Below are 16,944 nucleotides of genomic sequence, written 5' to 3'. Positions count from 1 at the left end.
AATCTGCCTGTTAATGCAGGGGACAATGGGTTCTACCCCTGGGCCGGGAAGATCCCACATGCCTCTGGGCAACTAAGCCTTCGAACCGCAACTACTGAAGCCCTTGCACCCCACAGCCTGTGCTCTGTGACGAGAGAAGCCACTGCAACGAGGAGACTGCACACCACAACTAGAGAGCAGCCCCCACTCACCGCAACGAGATAAAGCTCACACAGCACAGCCAGAAGTAAACAAACAAGCAACAACAAATTCTGTGGCCGAGACTCGAGGTCCCTTGGTATGGCTCGGCAGCTGTGGGCCAAGAGTGTGGAATGAGAGGAGGCGCTGCCCAGCAGGGCCTGGCACACGGGCTCCAGGAGTCTTCTGGAAGAGTGGACACTTGTATGAGCCTCGGAGTCAGAAATTGGTTCCGATCCCAGCTCTGAAGTTACTGGACCTGTGATCTTAGGCAAGTCACTAGACCTCTGTGCTTCCATCTCATCAGTTAACCCAGGACAATGACAGGCCCTATTTTATAGGACAGTTATCATGCCCTAATTAGGATTGACTGGTTTGATCTCCTTGCTGTCCAAGAGACTCTCCAGTAAATCCTAAAGGAAATTAATCCTGAATATTCATTGGAAGGACTTTGGCCACCTGATGCAAAGAGCCGACTCACTGGAAAAGATTAAGATTGAAGGCAGGAGGAGAAGAGGGTAACAGAGGGGAAGCCCGGTATGCTACTATTTATGGGGTCGCAAGGAGTCGGACACAACTGAGTGAATGAACAACAAACGATGACTTAATACAATAATGTATGAACAAATGTACAGGACCTGATACCTGGCAAATAATTATACATGGTAGTAGCCATTATTATTTCTAGAACTGCATGTAAAATGGGGTTGGGTGGCAGGGGCAGCTGACTTGAGACGATATTGGGAAATCTAAGAAAAAGAAAGAATCAGGACATATCTGCCCAAAGGCTCTTTTACAAGTCAATGCTACTTCCAATAAGTAGATGTGGGCGCCTCAGATCAGGCATTTCAAATACTGACTCCATCACCTGGAAGTTCTGGCCTTGAGATAGGAGAAGTGAATCAATTTTTGGTATAGCTTTTCATTCATTATCTATCCATTATCTGTTCTCCATTAAAAAAAAAAAGGAGGCTTGGGGAGGATGGGGGCCTGGGAAGTAGGGGACAAAAAAGCAAGTGTATAGAACTTTTTAAGTCCTGGAAGGCAAAGACAAGGAATTAATTAAAGTAATTCCCAGAGGTCACTTAGGCAAGAACTGGAGGATCAGAACTCGGGCTTCTGGCAAGTTCACTCAGTTCACGTTACGGTTCCCCGGGTTGTGGCCCTGTAAACACTTCTGTGAATACTGGACAGCGGTCCCAGGGGAGGCTGATCGCAGGTAGCAATTACAAGGATCTCAAGTTCGAGAAGAGGTTTAATATTATGGCCACCATCAACTGGATAACTGGCTGCGCTGTCTTCTGTGGTCTCGCCTGTAAGAACCTCAGTGTCAAATCCTTGGTCTATTTTCAGCCTCTGCTTGTGACCCTGTGTTATATGCCTTTAGTGAAGACACCACACTCCTGGACTTCATTTTACTTTGCTACCTTTATTTTCCCTTTGTCCTCATTTCCTTACTAATTTTTGTGTTAAAATGCATTGGTCTTTTAGAGAGTAGGTTATAAGCAACTTATTTTATCTCCAAAGGTGAGTTTAACGACAAGCCACCTTAGAAATCAACAGTCCCTGCAAAAACCTGATTCTGCCCACAGGCCTGGCTGTCTTCTGATCAAAATCCTGCCTTCACCATCTCCCCGATGATGGCTGGACTCATCACTGTGGCGGGACTGCAGTCACGTGACGTCTGGGCTACCTGGGTACTCTGGATGCTGTGGATCTAGTGGGGAGAGAGCCCAGGGCACCTCCCCAAAGATCAGGGCTCCATGCTGCAGGGATGGGGCGGAACAGCCTGGTGGAAGGTGCCCACCTGCTAGGGCACCTTCTTCCTAACTCCATTCACAGGTAAAGGAACAAATGCTGAGACAGGAGAATGGCCACAGGGATCATCGAGCTGTTATGAGCAGAACTTAGCAGAGTACCAAGGGGGTGAGGGCCACGGGCTCTCCCAGCCACAGGGGATCCCCTCTTACCAGCTGAGAGGGCCTGGGCCGCGCACTGAACCTTTCTGAATCTGTGTCCTTACAGTCAAGCTCCCCATGTCCTACTCTGTGAAACTGTGGCAAAGAATCCAATGAGGGCTATTAACTAGCCCCGATTTACAGCTGGAGAAACTGAGGTAGGAAATGAACCAAATATAACTGCTGAAAGCCACAGGGCTACAGGTGGTAGAGACGGATCAGAACACAGGCAGTGTGACACAGGTCCCCACTGGAGCTCCAGAGACAGAAAAAGCTCGGCCTTCATAAAGCGTTCATACCGTGCTAAGAAAGGCAGAGCAGTAAACAGAACCACTCTGTAATAATCCCTACGCCAGAAGGGGCAGAGAGTGGGCAGGTGGGGCCTGGCAAGGGCTCAGGGGCTGTGCTACCCACTCCTCATGCCCACCACCCCCTAGCCCTCGGACAGCCCAGAAGCCCTCACCCTCGGGGGCTGGGAGGAGAAGGGGACTTTAGGGGAACATAAGCACGCTGGTTATTGATTCTTTCCAACTGTGAGATGGTTGGGGCATCACCGACTCAATGGACATGAGTTTGAGTGAACTCCGGGAGATAGGGAAGGACAGGGAAGCCTGGCGTGCTGCAGTCCATGGGGTCACTGAGTCAGACACGACTGAATTACAACAACAAAGAGCACTGAAAAATGGGTTCCTGGGGGGAGACTGCGGGCACTGGGAATCTGACACCCCATGTGCTTTATTAACAAGAGTCTGGCCCCTGCCTTCAGCTTCTAGACCACGGCGTCAGCGGGAGACAGGCAGAGAGAAAACCTGTGGGGACGACAACATAAAGCATGTGGTGGGCTAGAGTTAAAAGTCGCTTCAGCGTGCCTGGCGAGAGGCCTGTCACTGACCTGAGCCCACATGTGTCTGCAAGAAGGTCTCCCCTACGTGCACACCAACCACCTCAAAGAGCCAGCCCGATAGTCACGGAATGACCACCTGGGGTTGTCTGCGACGTGGACAGTCGTCACTTTTGCACGGACAGGTTCTGCCTTTGTGCCTGGAGGTGGGTGGTAGGCGAGTGGCTCTGGCTGGTGGTGGTGGGTGGGGAGGGCAGACGACTGCTCGTGGCCCAAAGTGTTCAAAGCTCAAAGGCTCCCGCTGACCGTCCAGGACACTGACTCTGTCTCATAAAGGGGGAACCTTGCTTCCTAGTGAAAAATGCCCCTCGTCCCCAACAAAACCACCAAAACCAAACAAGATGAACGGCAGCTGCGAGTCCCGCTGCTCAGTCAGGTGGAAGGAACCTAAGAAAGAGATGATTCTTCAGCCAGAAAACAGAAATGTGGTAAATTTTAACTGCAGACCAATGGAGCAAGGCATGATAAACTTCACGGAGAAATAAAAGAAAACCTGAAGGAACAACAGGATCGAAGCTTAATGAGATTCGCAAAGAAGGTTAATCGGAGATTCGTGGTAGGAACACTTGCAGGAAACTTGTGACCGTCAGTGGGACGCTGTCTGGGGCAAAGTCCTTTTGCACGAACCCTGGGGACTCCCGAAGGCCTTGGGTGGGGTCTCGGTCAGCCTCAGGGACCTGTGTGGAGCTGATGGGTGCCTGGGCTGTGCCCTCCAAGGCTCCCCTGGCTCGTCTCACTGAGAACTGATTACTCAACCTCGCTGCGAAGTCCCCGAGAAGCCTCCCCATGCAGCTGGACGCCCCGGTCCAGCATTTCCACAGCATTTGCTCAGAGGGCAGCATGGTGGTGAAGAGCACACTGCACACGCTTTCCCACTCATCTCCATCCTGGAGCGCGTGTGTGCAGAGGCCCAAACCCAGGCATGAAGCGAGCAGAGTGGAAGGCTGAGCAGACAGCCCACCCGCGCTGCGGCACTCCAAGCCACGTGTGGCTCAAGCGTGTGCCAGTCTGCAGATGGCAGCATGGCTGTTCCCCAAAGCTCCCCAAGTTCGGAACACCTAATGCCTTTAATGATGGCCTTTCCTGGGGGTTCAGTAGGTAACGAGACTGCCTGTAATGCGGGAGACCTGGGTTTGATCCCTGGGTTGGGAAGATCCCCTGAGGAGGAAATGGCAACCCACTCCAGTACTCTTGCCTGGAAAATTCCATGGACAGAGGAGCCTGGTGGGCTACAGCCCATGGGGTCACAAAGAGTTGAACACAACTTGGAGACTAACTCCCAAATCACCAATGCCTTTAAAAGCATTCAGCTGAGTTCCCTATCGGTTGCAATGACAAACAAAAAACAAGCCACAAGGCGGCACGCTGGGAGGGGAAGGGGGGACCTGTAAACCAGCAGAGCCAGGGCCCCAGGGGACCCCTGGCTCTTGACCCAAGTTGGTGGCAGGCTGACATACTAAAAAGGCAGATGGAGCTGGAAACGGCGCTCCTCGTGGATGGAAATGTGCTATCCACCACCAGCTGTCACAGAGATAGTAAACTGCTGACGGACTCTGGGTGGGTTTCTTTATTCTCCAGCGATTACTGAGCACCTATTGCATCCTGGCTCGATTCTAGGCTCCGTGAACACAGAAGAGAACAAGACAGACAAGGGCCCTGCTCTCATGGAGACCAAAACACCAAACACAAACAAAACATTCTTGTGTCAGCGGAGATCCGGGGCCTGGAGGGAAACAGGGGGATGGGGGCTCCCTTAGAACAGACAGACGAAAGGGAGCCAGGCTTTCAAGCCCACAACAGAGCTGCAGGGAGGAGGTGGCCCCAGGAGGCAAAGAGCCTGGAGGACCCAGAAGTGAAAGCAGATCAGTGAGGCTGAGAGCAGGGGAAAGGGGGCTGGGAGAGACACAGAGCCTGACCACAGAGGCCCTGGTGGGTGTCTGGTGCTCAAGAAACGCTCAGCACCTTATCATTATTAAGCTTTCTAAGTGGTGATAGAAATGTTTTCCCAAACGTATCTTGGTCGTCAGAGGCTGCGCAATAACGCGTGTCTAAGCCCTGGCCCAGCGTGGGTGCGGTCTCCTCCGTCTGCTGAGCGTGCTAAGTGCCCACTGCCCCCCGAGCCCCGTGTGCGGCCCGACCCCGGGCAGCGTGGGCCCTGACTTGAGGATGACTTACCCCAAGGAACTGCGCCTTTGTTTGGGGGCCCGTGAGGTAGTGGGCTGGGAGGGTCAGACAGGGTTCTCTTGTGTCCGGGTGGTGGGGGAGGAGGCCGCTTCTTGGACAGGGTGGAGCTGCCACTAGAGGTCTGGGTGCTTAGAGGGAGTGTTGAAGGTGGGCCAGGTGGACCTGGAAAGGAATCGAACGGGGCAGGAAGGTTAATCCCGGTCTCGCAGACAGAACAGCCCATATGCGGTTACTCCCGAGCACAGAATGGGTTATGACACAGGGAGACGGAAGCAGGAGGCTGGGGACGGCCCAGTCCATCCACCCGGTAACCCACAAAAAGGGTTTTAAAAAATTGCTGGTAAAAAAAATTAAAAAGGAGAATGCGTGCTGTTAAGAAACAAAATGTCAGTCAACATGGAATGCTCCTGGGTTGACAACCTCATTTGGGTGCAATGGGAAAAACACACATTTCACACCAATAAGTGCCCTGGAACCACTGCGAAACCTGTGCTGGGGAAGACACCCAGCACTGCCAGGAGCCTCAATGGAGAGGAGAGCAAAGAGCAGACGCAACCTCCAAGCGGCCTCAGACCAGGGTTTTCTCGGCACTGCAACTCTTTCCTCTAGTCAGCAAACTTTGCCAGAAGTTTTTTTTCTCTTTTCTGATGACTTTTATAAATAAACGCTCTAATGTAAAGGGTTACTTAGAAAGAAGGGAAGTTCAAAAACATTTTTTCCCCCTCCAATTCTGACCTGTTCTAGAAATCACAAAGGTGAAAGTGTTATTCACTCAGTTGTGTCCTCTGCAACCCTGTGGACTGTAGCCCGCCAAGGCTCCTCTGTCCATGGGATTCTCCAGGCAAGAATACTGGAGTGGGTTGCCATTTCTTTCTCCAGGGGATCTTCCTGACCCAGGGATTGAACTCAGGTCTCCTTCACTGCAGGCAGATTCTTTATCATCTGAGCCACCAGGGAAGACCCAGAAATCATAAACCATCTATTATACTGGAAGCCTGAATGCATTATATAAGCTTCATTAATTTCTAAAGGTTTAAAAAAATTTTTTTAAACACCCTAATTTTATTTTTTAAATTGGAGTATAATTGTTTCACAATGTTGTGTTAGTTTCTGCTGTACAACAATATGAATCACCTATATGTATACATATATCCCCTCCCTCTTGAGTCAATAAGTTTTTTAAAAGATTCTATTTTCTCTAGAGGTAATGACAGGATAGCAATAATGATACTAATATTACACACACACACACACACAAACCATTACTACCATTTCTAATGTTTTTAGAAAAAAAAAAGGGAGTTTTAAGTACATATGCTGTTAAACTTATTTCAAGTGACACTGAAGTGGCTGGTGTGTGCCTGGGGACCTGGGTGACGCTGGGCACCTTGACAAACCTCTCTTCATGATTATTAACAGATATATGATTTAACTAGACAACAGTTTCCGCAAACATTGAAAGAAGAAGAAAAGGAAGAAATGAAAAAAGCTAGGGACACTGCCACCCCAAATGTTTAAGGCAGGAGGGTGGGTACCTGGTGCCCCAGAAAGGCTCCAAAAGAGCCTTCTACATTCTGTGTATTAAAAGAGAAGCTTAATTACTGCTGGCCTCCTTCCTTGGAAAACAAGCTCTGCTGTATCCCATGATCAATTATGGTCAGTACCAACACAGACTTAAACCCCTGTTTCTAAGAGATAGTCTTGTCTTGAAGTAAATACTGCTCAGCTCAGGAAGACAGTCATTTGCTTTAGGATGAGATGGCCCTGGCTGTAGCATTCATTCTCAGTCCTACTGACAGATATGTGATGGAAGCCTGTTACCCCAGAGCAATGCCTAATTATGACACCAGTCACTGCCCTTTCAGAAACGATTTTATTTTTGCAACAATAAAGGCATTGTTACTTTAGCCTTGTGTTTGCATAGGGCTTCTTAGTTTTTGAAATATGTTCCTACATGGTGTTCCCCTCAATTTTCATAACAACTCTGTGAGGCATGTGGGTCAGGTATTGTTCTTGTTGCTAAGTTGTATCTGACTCTTTTGCAACCCCATGGACTGTAGCCCACCAGGCTCCTCTGTCCTTGGGACTCTCCAGGCAAGAATACTGGTGTCGCCATTTCCTTCTCCAAGGGATCTTCCCAATCCTGGGATTGAACTCGGGTTTCCTGCACTGACAAGTGGATTCTTTACCACTGAGCCACCTGGGAAGCCTGGGGTCAGGTATTCCTGGCCCCATTTTGCAGCCAGGAAAGTGGAGCTGGGAATGGTGTGATAAAGGTTAGGTAGCCGAGAGGAGCTGGGCTGGACCATGATGCAGGTCTCTGGGGCTGGCGAGGGCTCGCCCTGTCCTAAAAGCCAGGCCAGCATTTTCTGGGCTTGGCACACGTTGATGCAAACGGCAACAACAAAGCTCGGTACTAGGAAGTGTAACTTTCCTCTTGGAAATAGGAGAATAGATAATAGACAATGGTGAGATTCTCCGGCAGGTTCGTCTTTAGCGCCACCTTGGGACTGCTCGGTGTACCGCATCTGAAAGGCCATTCAATGGGTTCCAAATCCTGCCCGGAAACACAGACGGCCAATGGGGCGATGTCTCTGGGCAGAGCGGTCTGTAAACGTGATTTTAGCAGACAGCAAACCAGAGCAGTCCTGCAACCAACCACAAACCAAGCAAAGTCAAGGTTTCTGAATCATCATGTTAAAAATGTAGGGGTTCGTGTTCCCTTCATCACGTCAACACAGCCTTGCCTCACTTTCTTCGCGTCAGCTGCCGCAGTCTCTAATTATTCCTTTTCTGCTTACTTGTCACGGCCTCCCTCCCCACCACGCTGCAGGTTCTATCGAGGTCAGGCTTTTCTTTGGCCTGGTAAGCTGAATTTAATAATGCAGTGTCGAATAAATGGATGAATAAACTGCTACTTCTCTTGTTTTAAGGCTAGTGATCCTTAAGGAAGATAGAATTTCTCCCTTAGGGAGACAGAGCAGAAACCAGGGGGAGAGGGGACCTAGTGAGAGAAGTTCAAAGAGAAACATTCAGTACTGTAATCTACCTTCACAGAAAATTTTACACACACCCAGACCCACCTACCGTTCTGGAACAGAAGCCACAGAAAGGAAGGTGCCACTGAATCTTCTGACTGGTAGGTCATGAGTTAAAGAAAGGCGAAAAACATTGTATCAGACCCCACGGAAGCAGACAAAATTTTTTTAAGTTTTAAAGAGCTCAAAAGATGTCCGAAATGAGTAACTTGTCTTTAGGCACTGAAAATGATGTTTCAAGTGAAATAAACCTGAGGACTGGCTCAGTCAGGAAAGAAGCAATTCTTGCTGGGTAAAGAAAGCTAAAACAGGGACTTCCCCTGGTGGCCCAGTGGCTAAGACTCCACACTCCCAGTGCAGGAGGCCTGGGTTCGATCCCTGCTCAGGGAACTAGATCCCACACGCCACAATTAAGACCCAGTGCAGCCAAATAAATAAAAAAAATATATATTAAAAAAGAAAGAAAGCTAAAACAAAAGAGAATAGGAAAGAGTAGACACAGCATCAAACATACTCAAAAGGGAGGCACGATTAACAGGTGGGGAGGGGAGGGACTTGGGCAGCCAAGTTCCTCCCCTGAACTCTGCCGGGGCCTGTGGGAATAGGCAGAAAACACCCTAAACCACAGTGCCCACTAATATCGGCTATTATGTCAAATTATCCACCAACACTTTTCTTAAAAATATGGGTCTAGGCTTACAAAGTTGCTATAAATAACACTGAGGTTACATTATTAGAAAGTCTTTCTACGAGGAGGCAGGGTGTACTGCAGCTCTTACTGGGGGTTCGCGTGGCTGGGCTGTGGTCCTGCATTGCTAACAGCCTCTTGGGTCACTCATCTGTTGGACACTCTTCCCATGCCTTCAACTCGAGCAGCCTCACTGGACACCCCTTGAACTGTGCTGCTGAGAGCATCTCCTGGTCATCAGCTTGGGGAAGCCCCTCACAGAGTGCGACACGTGGCCAAAGCTTGGGAAGCTCACGAGCCTGACAATGCTGTACACATCCTGAGATGCTGTACATCTCAGAAGCTATGATCCCTCCACCTCAGCATCTATCAAGGGTCATCTCCAGTGTAATCTTACCCAGAAGCCTGCTCTAACCCTCCTTTGCCCTGGAGCAACTGTGGCTATGAATATTTCTGCACACACAGGCTGACTGGCACTGCACACTCTCTACCCAGCATCAGACCCGCACTGTCTCCGCATTCCTAGGCTGGAAACGTCTTCAGGGCAAGGGCCACGCTGTCCTTCTCTCTCTCAGCACCTGGCACGTTCTGGGCACAGCCTATGGACATAATTCACGGTATAAGTCGGGAGGATCCTTCTTCAGTGTCCTTGCATCTTTGAAAGGAAAGTGAAAGTCGCTCAGTCGTGTCCGACTCTTTGTGAACCCATGGACTATACAGTCCATGGAATTCTCTAGGCCAGAATACTGGAGTGGGTAGCCCTTCCTTTCTCTGAGGGATCTTCCCTACCCAGGGATCGAACCCAGGTCTCCTGCATTGCAGGTGGATTCTTTACCAGCTGAGCCACAAGGGAAGCCCAAGGATACTGGAATGAGTAGCCTATCCCTTCTCCAGGGGATCTTCCCGATCCAGGAATCAAGCTGGGGTTGCTCCTCCATGACAGGCGGATTCTTTACCAACTGAGCTATCAGGGAAGCCCTTGTACCTTTGGTTCTTAATAAAACAGAGGACCCAGAGGCCTCCCATGCTGGGAAACCAAAGGTACACCTCTGATTTCAATTTAAAGAAAAACCTAGAAGATTACTTTAAAAATTAACCTGACAGTTTGGGGCAGAAAACTGTCTGTAGAAGTATAATATATATATTCTAACATGCCATATTAAGTGTTAATGACAGGAGCTAATGACAGAGTTATACAGACAACTCTGGACAACATGAATGAAAAATTTAGCATTTTCTTCTTTTTAAATTTAGCATTGTCTAATGGTTTTCACTGGACATGGAACCACAGACTGGTTCCAAATAGGAAAAGGAGTACGTCAAGGCTGTATATTGTCACCCTGCTTATTTAACTTATTATGCAGAGTACATCATGAGAAACGCTGGGCTGGAAGCAGCACAAGCTGGAATCAGGATTGCTGGGAGAAATATCAATAACCTCAGATATGTAGATGACACCACCCTTATGGGACAAAGTGAAGAAGAACTAAAAAGCCTCTTGATGCAAGTGAAAGAGGAGAGTGAAAAAGTTGGCTTAAAGCTCAACATTCAGAAAACGAAGATCATGGCATCTGGTCCCATCACTTCATGGCAAATAGATGGGGAAACAGTGGAAACAGTGTTAGACTTTATATTTGGGGGCTCCAAAATCACGGCAGATGGTGATTGCAGCCATGAAATGAAAAGATGCTTACTCCTTGGAAGGAAAGCTATGACCAACCTAGACAGCATATTAAAAAGCAGAGACATTACTTTGCCAACAAAGGTCCATTTAGTCAAGGCTATGGTTTTTCCAGTAGTCACGTATGGATGTGAGAACTGAACTATAAAGAAAGCTGAGTGTGGAAGAATTGATGCATTTGAACTGTGATGTTAGAGAAGACTCTTGAGAGTCCCTTGGACTGCAAGGAGATCCAACCAGTCCATCCTAAAGGAGATCAGTCCTGAGCGTTCATTGGAAGGACTGATGTTTAAGCTGAAACTCCAATACTTTGGCCACCTGATGCGAAGAGCTGACTCATTTGAAAAGACCCTGATGCTGGGAAAGATTGAGGGCAGGAAGAGAAGGGGACGACAGAGGATGAGATGGTTGGATGGCATCACCGACTCAATGGACATGAGTTTGGGTAAACTCAGGGAGTTGGTGATGGACGGGGAGGCCTGGTGTGCTGCGGTTCACGGGGATGCAAAGAGTCGGACATGACTGAGCGAATGAACTGAACAGTTTTCACAGTACAGAGCCTGAGAGAGAGGAGAGATTACATCACTCAAAACATAGGTAAAGATGTAGTAACTTTACTTAGAGAAGAACTGTGTGTGTACAAGGAAGAAGCTACAGACACCTCCTCGCTCAGAAGGGGAAACAGAGGCAGAGTGTGGTGGAGGGAGCGTGTGGAGAAACCATGGTGGGTCAGCCATGGAGCCGGTGGGGTCCCAACATGGCGGAGTGACGCTGTGAAGGACCCAGCATCACAGAACACATGAGAGCTGTTCATGTGTCCTTCAACCTCCTTCCGGGAATATTAAGAGAAAAGAGCCAAACTCAAGGGGCTTAGGGTTGGCTCCTGAACGCTTACTCATACATACTTCTGTGCAAGACACACAGCAAGGACTTCTTTCCATGCCCTGGCAGTCAGGAGGCTGGCTGGACAGCCTGTGCCAGTGACCACGGCCAAGGGCGGAAGTGACAGAAGTGTTCTTGGCCAGCGCAAGGTGACACATGTGATGCTTTAAAGAAGAGTGAGAGAGACTGAAAAAAAAAAAAAAAACAACAGGCCCCCAAATCTCCCATCTCACAATGCCCACCCGCAACCAAAACCTAGAAAATTCAACTGGAATGAAGGACAATGGTCCCTGGGAAGTATTAAAATCAAGCCATTCAAGTTGCTATCTTCCAATGAGATAAAAAAAAAAAAAAAAAAATCCCAGGAAACTTAAGAGTCATCAGCATATGAATCATGTCCCTCTGGGGCGGGGCGGGGGTGGGATGGGGGACATCTCCTAGGCTCCCTGACTCACACTCTGAGGGTGGTCGGCCACCTTCAGACCCCGGGGAGGACAGGTCTCCTCCCTGGCCACCCCTCTCTGTTGCCACAGACCTCAAAAGAGAGTCAGAGAAATGGTGTATAAAAGGCTTACACAACTGAGTGTGGGCATAAACATTCTGCAGGCCAACTATCTATCACATTCAGCAGGTCAACTGTCTATCACGGCCCCAGGACATCTGGGTTAGTTTTCTGAGTATCCCCTCCTTGCTCTGGCCACATACTTCTGGGATGTGCTCTCATTGATTCCGCTGTTGTTTATTCATGCAAAAAGCGCTGACGGAGCACACCTGTGCCGGGGATGCAGGGATGGCTCACTCATGGCATCCCTGCAGGAGTGGAGGGGAGAGTGGAAGGGAGACTTCTTTCACCCTTTCTTCAAACCTGCAGCGGCACCCACAGCTGCCCCGATGGCCAGCTCACCCTTCTCGTCCACTGGAGCCCGAGCTCCACCCTTTGCTCCCTTCCCAGGACCCAGGACACTTGCAGAACCGAACACCTGCAGCAGGACCAAATAGGCTGCCATGCTACGTACTCAATGCCCACGCCGTGCCAGTCACTTTGCAAATATGACTTCACGCTCTAAGCAAGGACCCCGCCAGAAGCCCAATCCTGATTTTTCAGATGAAGAGCCTGAATCTCGGCAAGGTGAGCTGAATGTCAGAAGGAACCGGGTGGGACAGGGTTAGCACTTGAGAACGCCATGCAAACACGATCGCTTTCCTTCCTACATGTAAGGGCATGTGAGCCAAGCTGACCACAGGAAGCATCTCCTGTTTCAAATCCCTTCTGCAAGTCACGGGTGGGCCGGGCTTCTTGTGTCTCACCAGCTCGGAATCTGATGTCCTGCTGTGAACAGCCTGGAAGAACACTCCTGATTTTAGCAGGGAGGGATGTCTACGTTCAAATATTGGATTTTCCGGGGGCAGGGGGGTGAGCAGTCTATCCTCAGCTGAGCCTGGCTGCCGTGCCCGTCTCTCAGCACTTGTTTCAGCAGCTGGATCACTAAGTAAGTCTGGTCTTTGTCTTCTGGGCCTTTGGTGAAGAGCTAATGAGAAATTTATTCAAGGTGGCAACAGATACATACTCTGGTATTCAGTCAGTGTATTTTATGGGTTTCTGCATCCCCTTGAGATAAAATTACAGAAAGGGGTACAGGGAGGTGAAGGGGGCCTCCTGGCTCCTAGGACTCTGGTGTCATTTCCTCCTGTAGATCTCTCCAAGATTCTGAATGACCTGGAGGATCTGAGAGGTTATGATCACTTTTTCTTTCGTAAGCACAATTAGGTCCTCTTTAGCATGAAGAGAGGAATGCTGCTCTGAGCAGACTGCTACCCCGATGGGAAACACCGTCACCCAGAAGTGAGCGGCAACACAGCCTTCTTATAGAACACCTGTGCCCTGACTGGCTAGTGATGTAAAAGGTGCGTTCCAGCATAATGCGTGGGACTAAGAACCACGCCAGCGGGTTAATAAGCCTCTGGCTTCCATGTGCTGTTGCTGCTCTGGTCACGGGTTATCTCTGATGGGTACCGTTCATGCCCAAGTCTTATTTTAACTTCCTCCGCTATTTTATAATCTCGGAGGCCATTTGGGGTCTAAGAACACTGCTCCCATTTATAACACTATTTCAATGGAGAATAAGCTCTGAAAAAACACTGTTTTGAATAAAGCTCACATTCCCTAGAAAATAGCCCCAGTGTGACTTCAACAGGCGTGCCATTGTGCCCGGGGAGCCCCTGAACCTGCGTGAGCACAAGCCAAGCACACATCGCGAATCCTGCACTGGGATTTGCTGGCTGAGGCCAGACCCGAAGCTCCAGCTCTGGGTACCTCTCGGATTTCCCCCGGGTGGTGCTTAGTCGCATCCAACTCCTTGTGATTCCATGGACTGTGGCCTGCCAGGCTCTTCCGTCCACGGGATGTCCCAGGCAAGAATACTGGGGTGCGTTGCTGTTCATTCTCCAGTGGATCTTCCCGACCCAGGGATCGAATCTGGGTCTCCTGCACTGGCGGGTGGATTCTTTTACTACTGAGCCACCTGGGAAGCTCCCCGGCCCTGGGCAGGGTGACTCCTTAATGTGACCATTTCTGCTTCTCAACTTGTCCCCATGTAGGTGGGAATACATGGACTTTCTGGGCAGGGTGTTCTATGGATTAGAGAAACAGGAGGGGGGTCTGTGGACTGTCACTCCCAGCATAATAACCCTCCTCTGGTAAAGTCCTGCCCCGGTTGGCATCTCACGGAAAAACCACTCCTCATCAGAGAGCACGGGAATGTGGGTTGGGGTCACACAGCACCTGGATGAGGATCCCAATCACCAAGAACCTCAGAGCAATGACTCAGCCTCCTTGAACCACAGACCCCTGTCTGCCTATTGCCACCAACTGTCCTTTGCACCTCATTCTGTGAGTGTGGAAAAAGAAGTTCTGGGTTTAGGGCCACTCATAAAGCAAGAGCTTCGTAAGTATTAACTATCACTGTTATTACATTTTAGTGTCAGTAGGAAAGAAACTTCTCAAAGAAGAACGGAAATCCCACCCCGCACTACACAGGAAAGAGCACTGGTTTTGTGACCCTGGATGGAACCTCCACTCCGCCACTTACCGGCTGCACGACCTTGGGTGAGTCACTCTAGCTCTGTTTCCTGTACAATGGGCACAAAAGCACGGACCTCATGGGAGGCTGTGAGGTTCACACAAGACGAGGCATGAGGCATGCCCGTAACACTATTTCTCGGCTGTAATGCAGCAGAGGGCAGGGTTCCTATTTCAAGCCGTGCTGACGTCACAGCCCTGCTGCTCACGCTTACCCCGCGATTCTGACCTCAAAGCTGGGTAGGTTCCCAGCTCTGAGGATGGAGTCACACGGCCCTTCCCAAGGCTCGTACCTTTCGTGGCGTTTCTGGGAGGCAGCGGGGGCGCCTCTGCGATCGGTGACGTGGGTGAGTCTGTGCTTGTGGAGACGAAGATCTGGTTGGTGAAGGCGCCGTAGGAGAGTCGTTGCTTGTCCCTTGGCGTGCTGAAGCCCGGCAGTGAGAGCTTGTCCTGGGGGGAGATGCTGGAGGAGTGGCAGAAGCTCTGCGGTCGGGGGGAGCGCTCCTTCTTGATGGGGCTCGGCTGGCAAGCGAAACAACAGTGCAGGTGGGGGTCAGCCGGTAATCAGGGTGCCCAGGGGATGTGGGCAGGGCAGGCTCGGGAGGGGGTGGGGGGACGCGGGCAGGGCAGGCTCGGGAGGGGGTGGGGGGACGGGGCAGGGCAGGCTCAGGAGCAGGTGGGGTTCCCATGTTCTGCGCATCTGGAGTCAGCCACACGAAAACTTAAAGAGTCGTGACACAGCACAAGCAAAACATCTAGAAAGTTCACGTCTGACTCCTGTCATCACCGGGGTCCCCCTAGGGACATGCCTTTGAGGGGTCACAGTATTCAGAAGCAACTTTTAATTTTGTAGTGGGGGTATACTCGATTAACAACCTTGTGATAGTTTTGAGAAAAGAGCAGAGGGACTCACATATATACATGTATCCATTCTCCCTTAAACTCCCTCCCATCCAGGCTGTCACATAACACTGAGCAGAGTTCCCTGTGCTCTACAGTAGGTCCTTGTTGGTAATCAATTTTAAATACAGCAGCGTGTACATGTCCATTCCAAACTCCCTAACTGTCCCTTCCCCCATCCCTCCTTTCTGTTAACAACCATAAATTCGCGAAATCTCACAGATTTAACCTTATCCACAGATACTGCCCCTGTGCAGGACACGTTCCCCAGCGTTTGGATGGTGAGGCCCCGTCTGTAATCTACGCTAACTGTTCGTTCCCACTCAGCAGTTTGATGTCCAAGCTGTCCACTACCCTCCGCCCTTTCCTTCTGCATCCTCTTGGGAGGGAACCTCAGTCATGCCTGTGGCCGTAACTGCTAGATAATGTTGATGACTCATTAACATCAACTTAAAAAATTAATGCTTTTGAACTGTGGTGCTGGAGAAGACTCTTGAGAGTCCCTTGGACTGCAAGGAGATCCAACCAGTCCATCCTAAAGGAGATCAATCCTGAATATTCATTGGAAGGACTGATGCTGAAGCTCCAATACTTTGGCCACCTGATGCGAAGAGCCAACTCATTAGAAAAGACTCTGATGCTGGGAAAGATTGAAGGCAGGAAGAGAAGGGGGTGACAGAGGATGAGATGGTTGGATGGCATCACTGACTTGGTGGGCATGAGTTTGAGCAAGCTCCAGGAGATGGTGAAGGACAGGGAAGCCTGGCATGGTGCAGTCCATGGGGTCACAAAGAGTTGGATACAACTGAGCAACTGAATGACAAATGTTGATGACTCAGGCCTGCACGCCTAAGCCCAACCTCTCCGATTCCAGACACTTCCAACCCCCGGTAACAGCAACAGCAGCCATGCAACCTCCAGATTTAGAACCTCAGTGGTGCAGAGTCACCTGGTCCCGCACGGGTAAATCAGGTTACGAGGCCAAAATCAGCCTCACAAAGAATGGCTCTTATCTGCACGGGGACAGAACCCGGGAGCAGCGCCTAGGAACCCCGGGGCATCATTTCCACTCACTTTGTCATCCAGGTCGTCATCGCTCTCATCCATCTCCTCCTGTCGAAGATTCCACTCATATTCCACGTGGACGTGTGGATTGAACTTTCCAGATTTAGCTTGGGAAAGCTGAAAATGACAGCAGTTTTAATTTAAAGGCGAGGCACCCTGACATTATATAAACGTCAAGTAGCTTCCACCTCATTCCTGGTTTCAGATTAATCACCAGTAGCTGCGATGTAGGCAAGACTCTGATTATACAAATGGGACAGACTGCCACAGGACAGACCTGAGAGGGATTGCCAAGAATTACAAGCAGAGCCTTTCTAATCTGGATGACTTCTCTTCAAAATGAAAAGTTTTCTTAACATCATGAACATGCGTCTCAAGAATTTACAACTGT

General features: G+C 49.8%; 1 protein-coding gene and 1 long non-coding RNA gene across 5 annotated transcripts in view; one reads left to right on the top strand and one right to left on the bottom strand.

Annotated features, from left to right (window-relative positions):
- The window catches only part of ASAP1 (ArfGAP with SH3 domain, ankyrin repeat and PH domain 1), a 339,744-nt gene that overhangs the window by 17,492 nt on the left and 305,308 nt on the right, over positions 1 to 16,944 (bottom strand). For 3 of the 4 annotated variants that reach the window (XM_019973810.2, XM_070802437.1, XM_070802436.1), the window contains 3 exons: positions 16,563 to 16,670; positions 14,882 to 15,110; positions 5,212 to 5,382 (listed from right to left, as the gene is read on the bottom strand). In XM_019973810.2, coding sequence (XP_019829369.2) covers positions 5,212 to 5,382; positions 14,882 to 15,110; positions 16,563 to 16,670 — 508 coding nt within the window. The remainder of the gene's footprint in view (positions 1 to 5,211; positions 5,383 to 14,881; positions 15,111 to 16,562; positions 16,671 to 16,944) is intronic. The other variant, XM_019973812.2, reaches the window with a different exon arrangement.
- The window catches only part of LOC139186869 (uncharacterized), a 29,834-nt gene continuing 26,643 nt past the window's right edge, over positions 13,754 to 16,944 (top strand). Inside the window, exons 1-2 of the long non-coding RNA XR_011570485.1 lie at positions 13,754 to 13,935; positions 14,489 to 14,615. This is a non-coding gene — a long non-coding RNA (uncharacterized lncRNA). The remainder of the gene's footprint in view (positions 13,936 to 14,488; positions 14,616 to 16,944) is intronic.

This window comes from Bos indicus, chromosome 14 (genome assembly GCF_029378745.1).
Source record: "Bos indicus isolate NIAB-ARS_2022 breed Sahiwal x Tharparkar chromosome 14, NIAB-ARS_B.indTharparkar_mat_pri_1.0, whole genome shotgun sequence".
NCBI classification, from domain to species: Eukaryota; Metazoa; Chordata; class Mammalia; order Artiodactyla; family Bovidae; genus Bos; species Bos indicus.
Note: the sequence above shows the minus strand (reverse complement) of the source record. Positions and strands in the feature narration are given on the sequence as shown.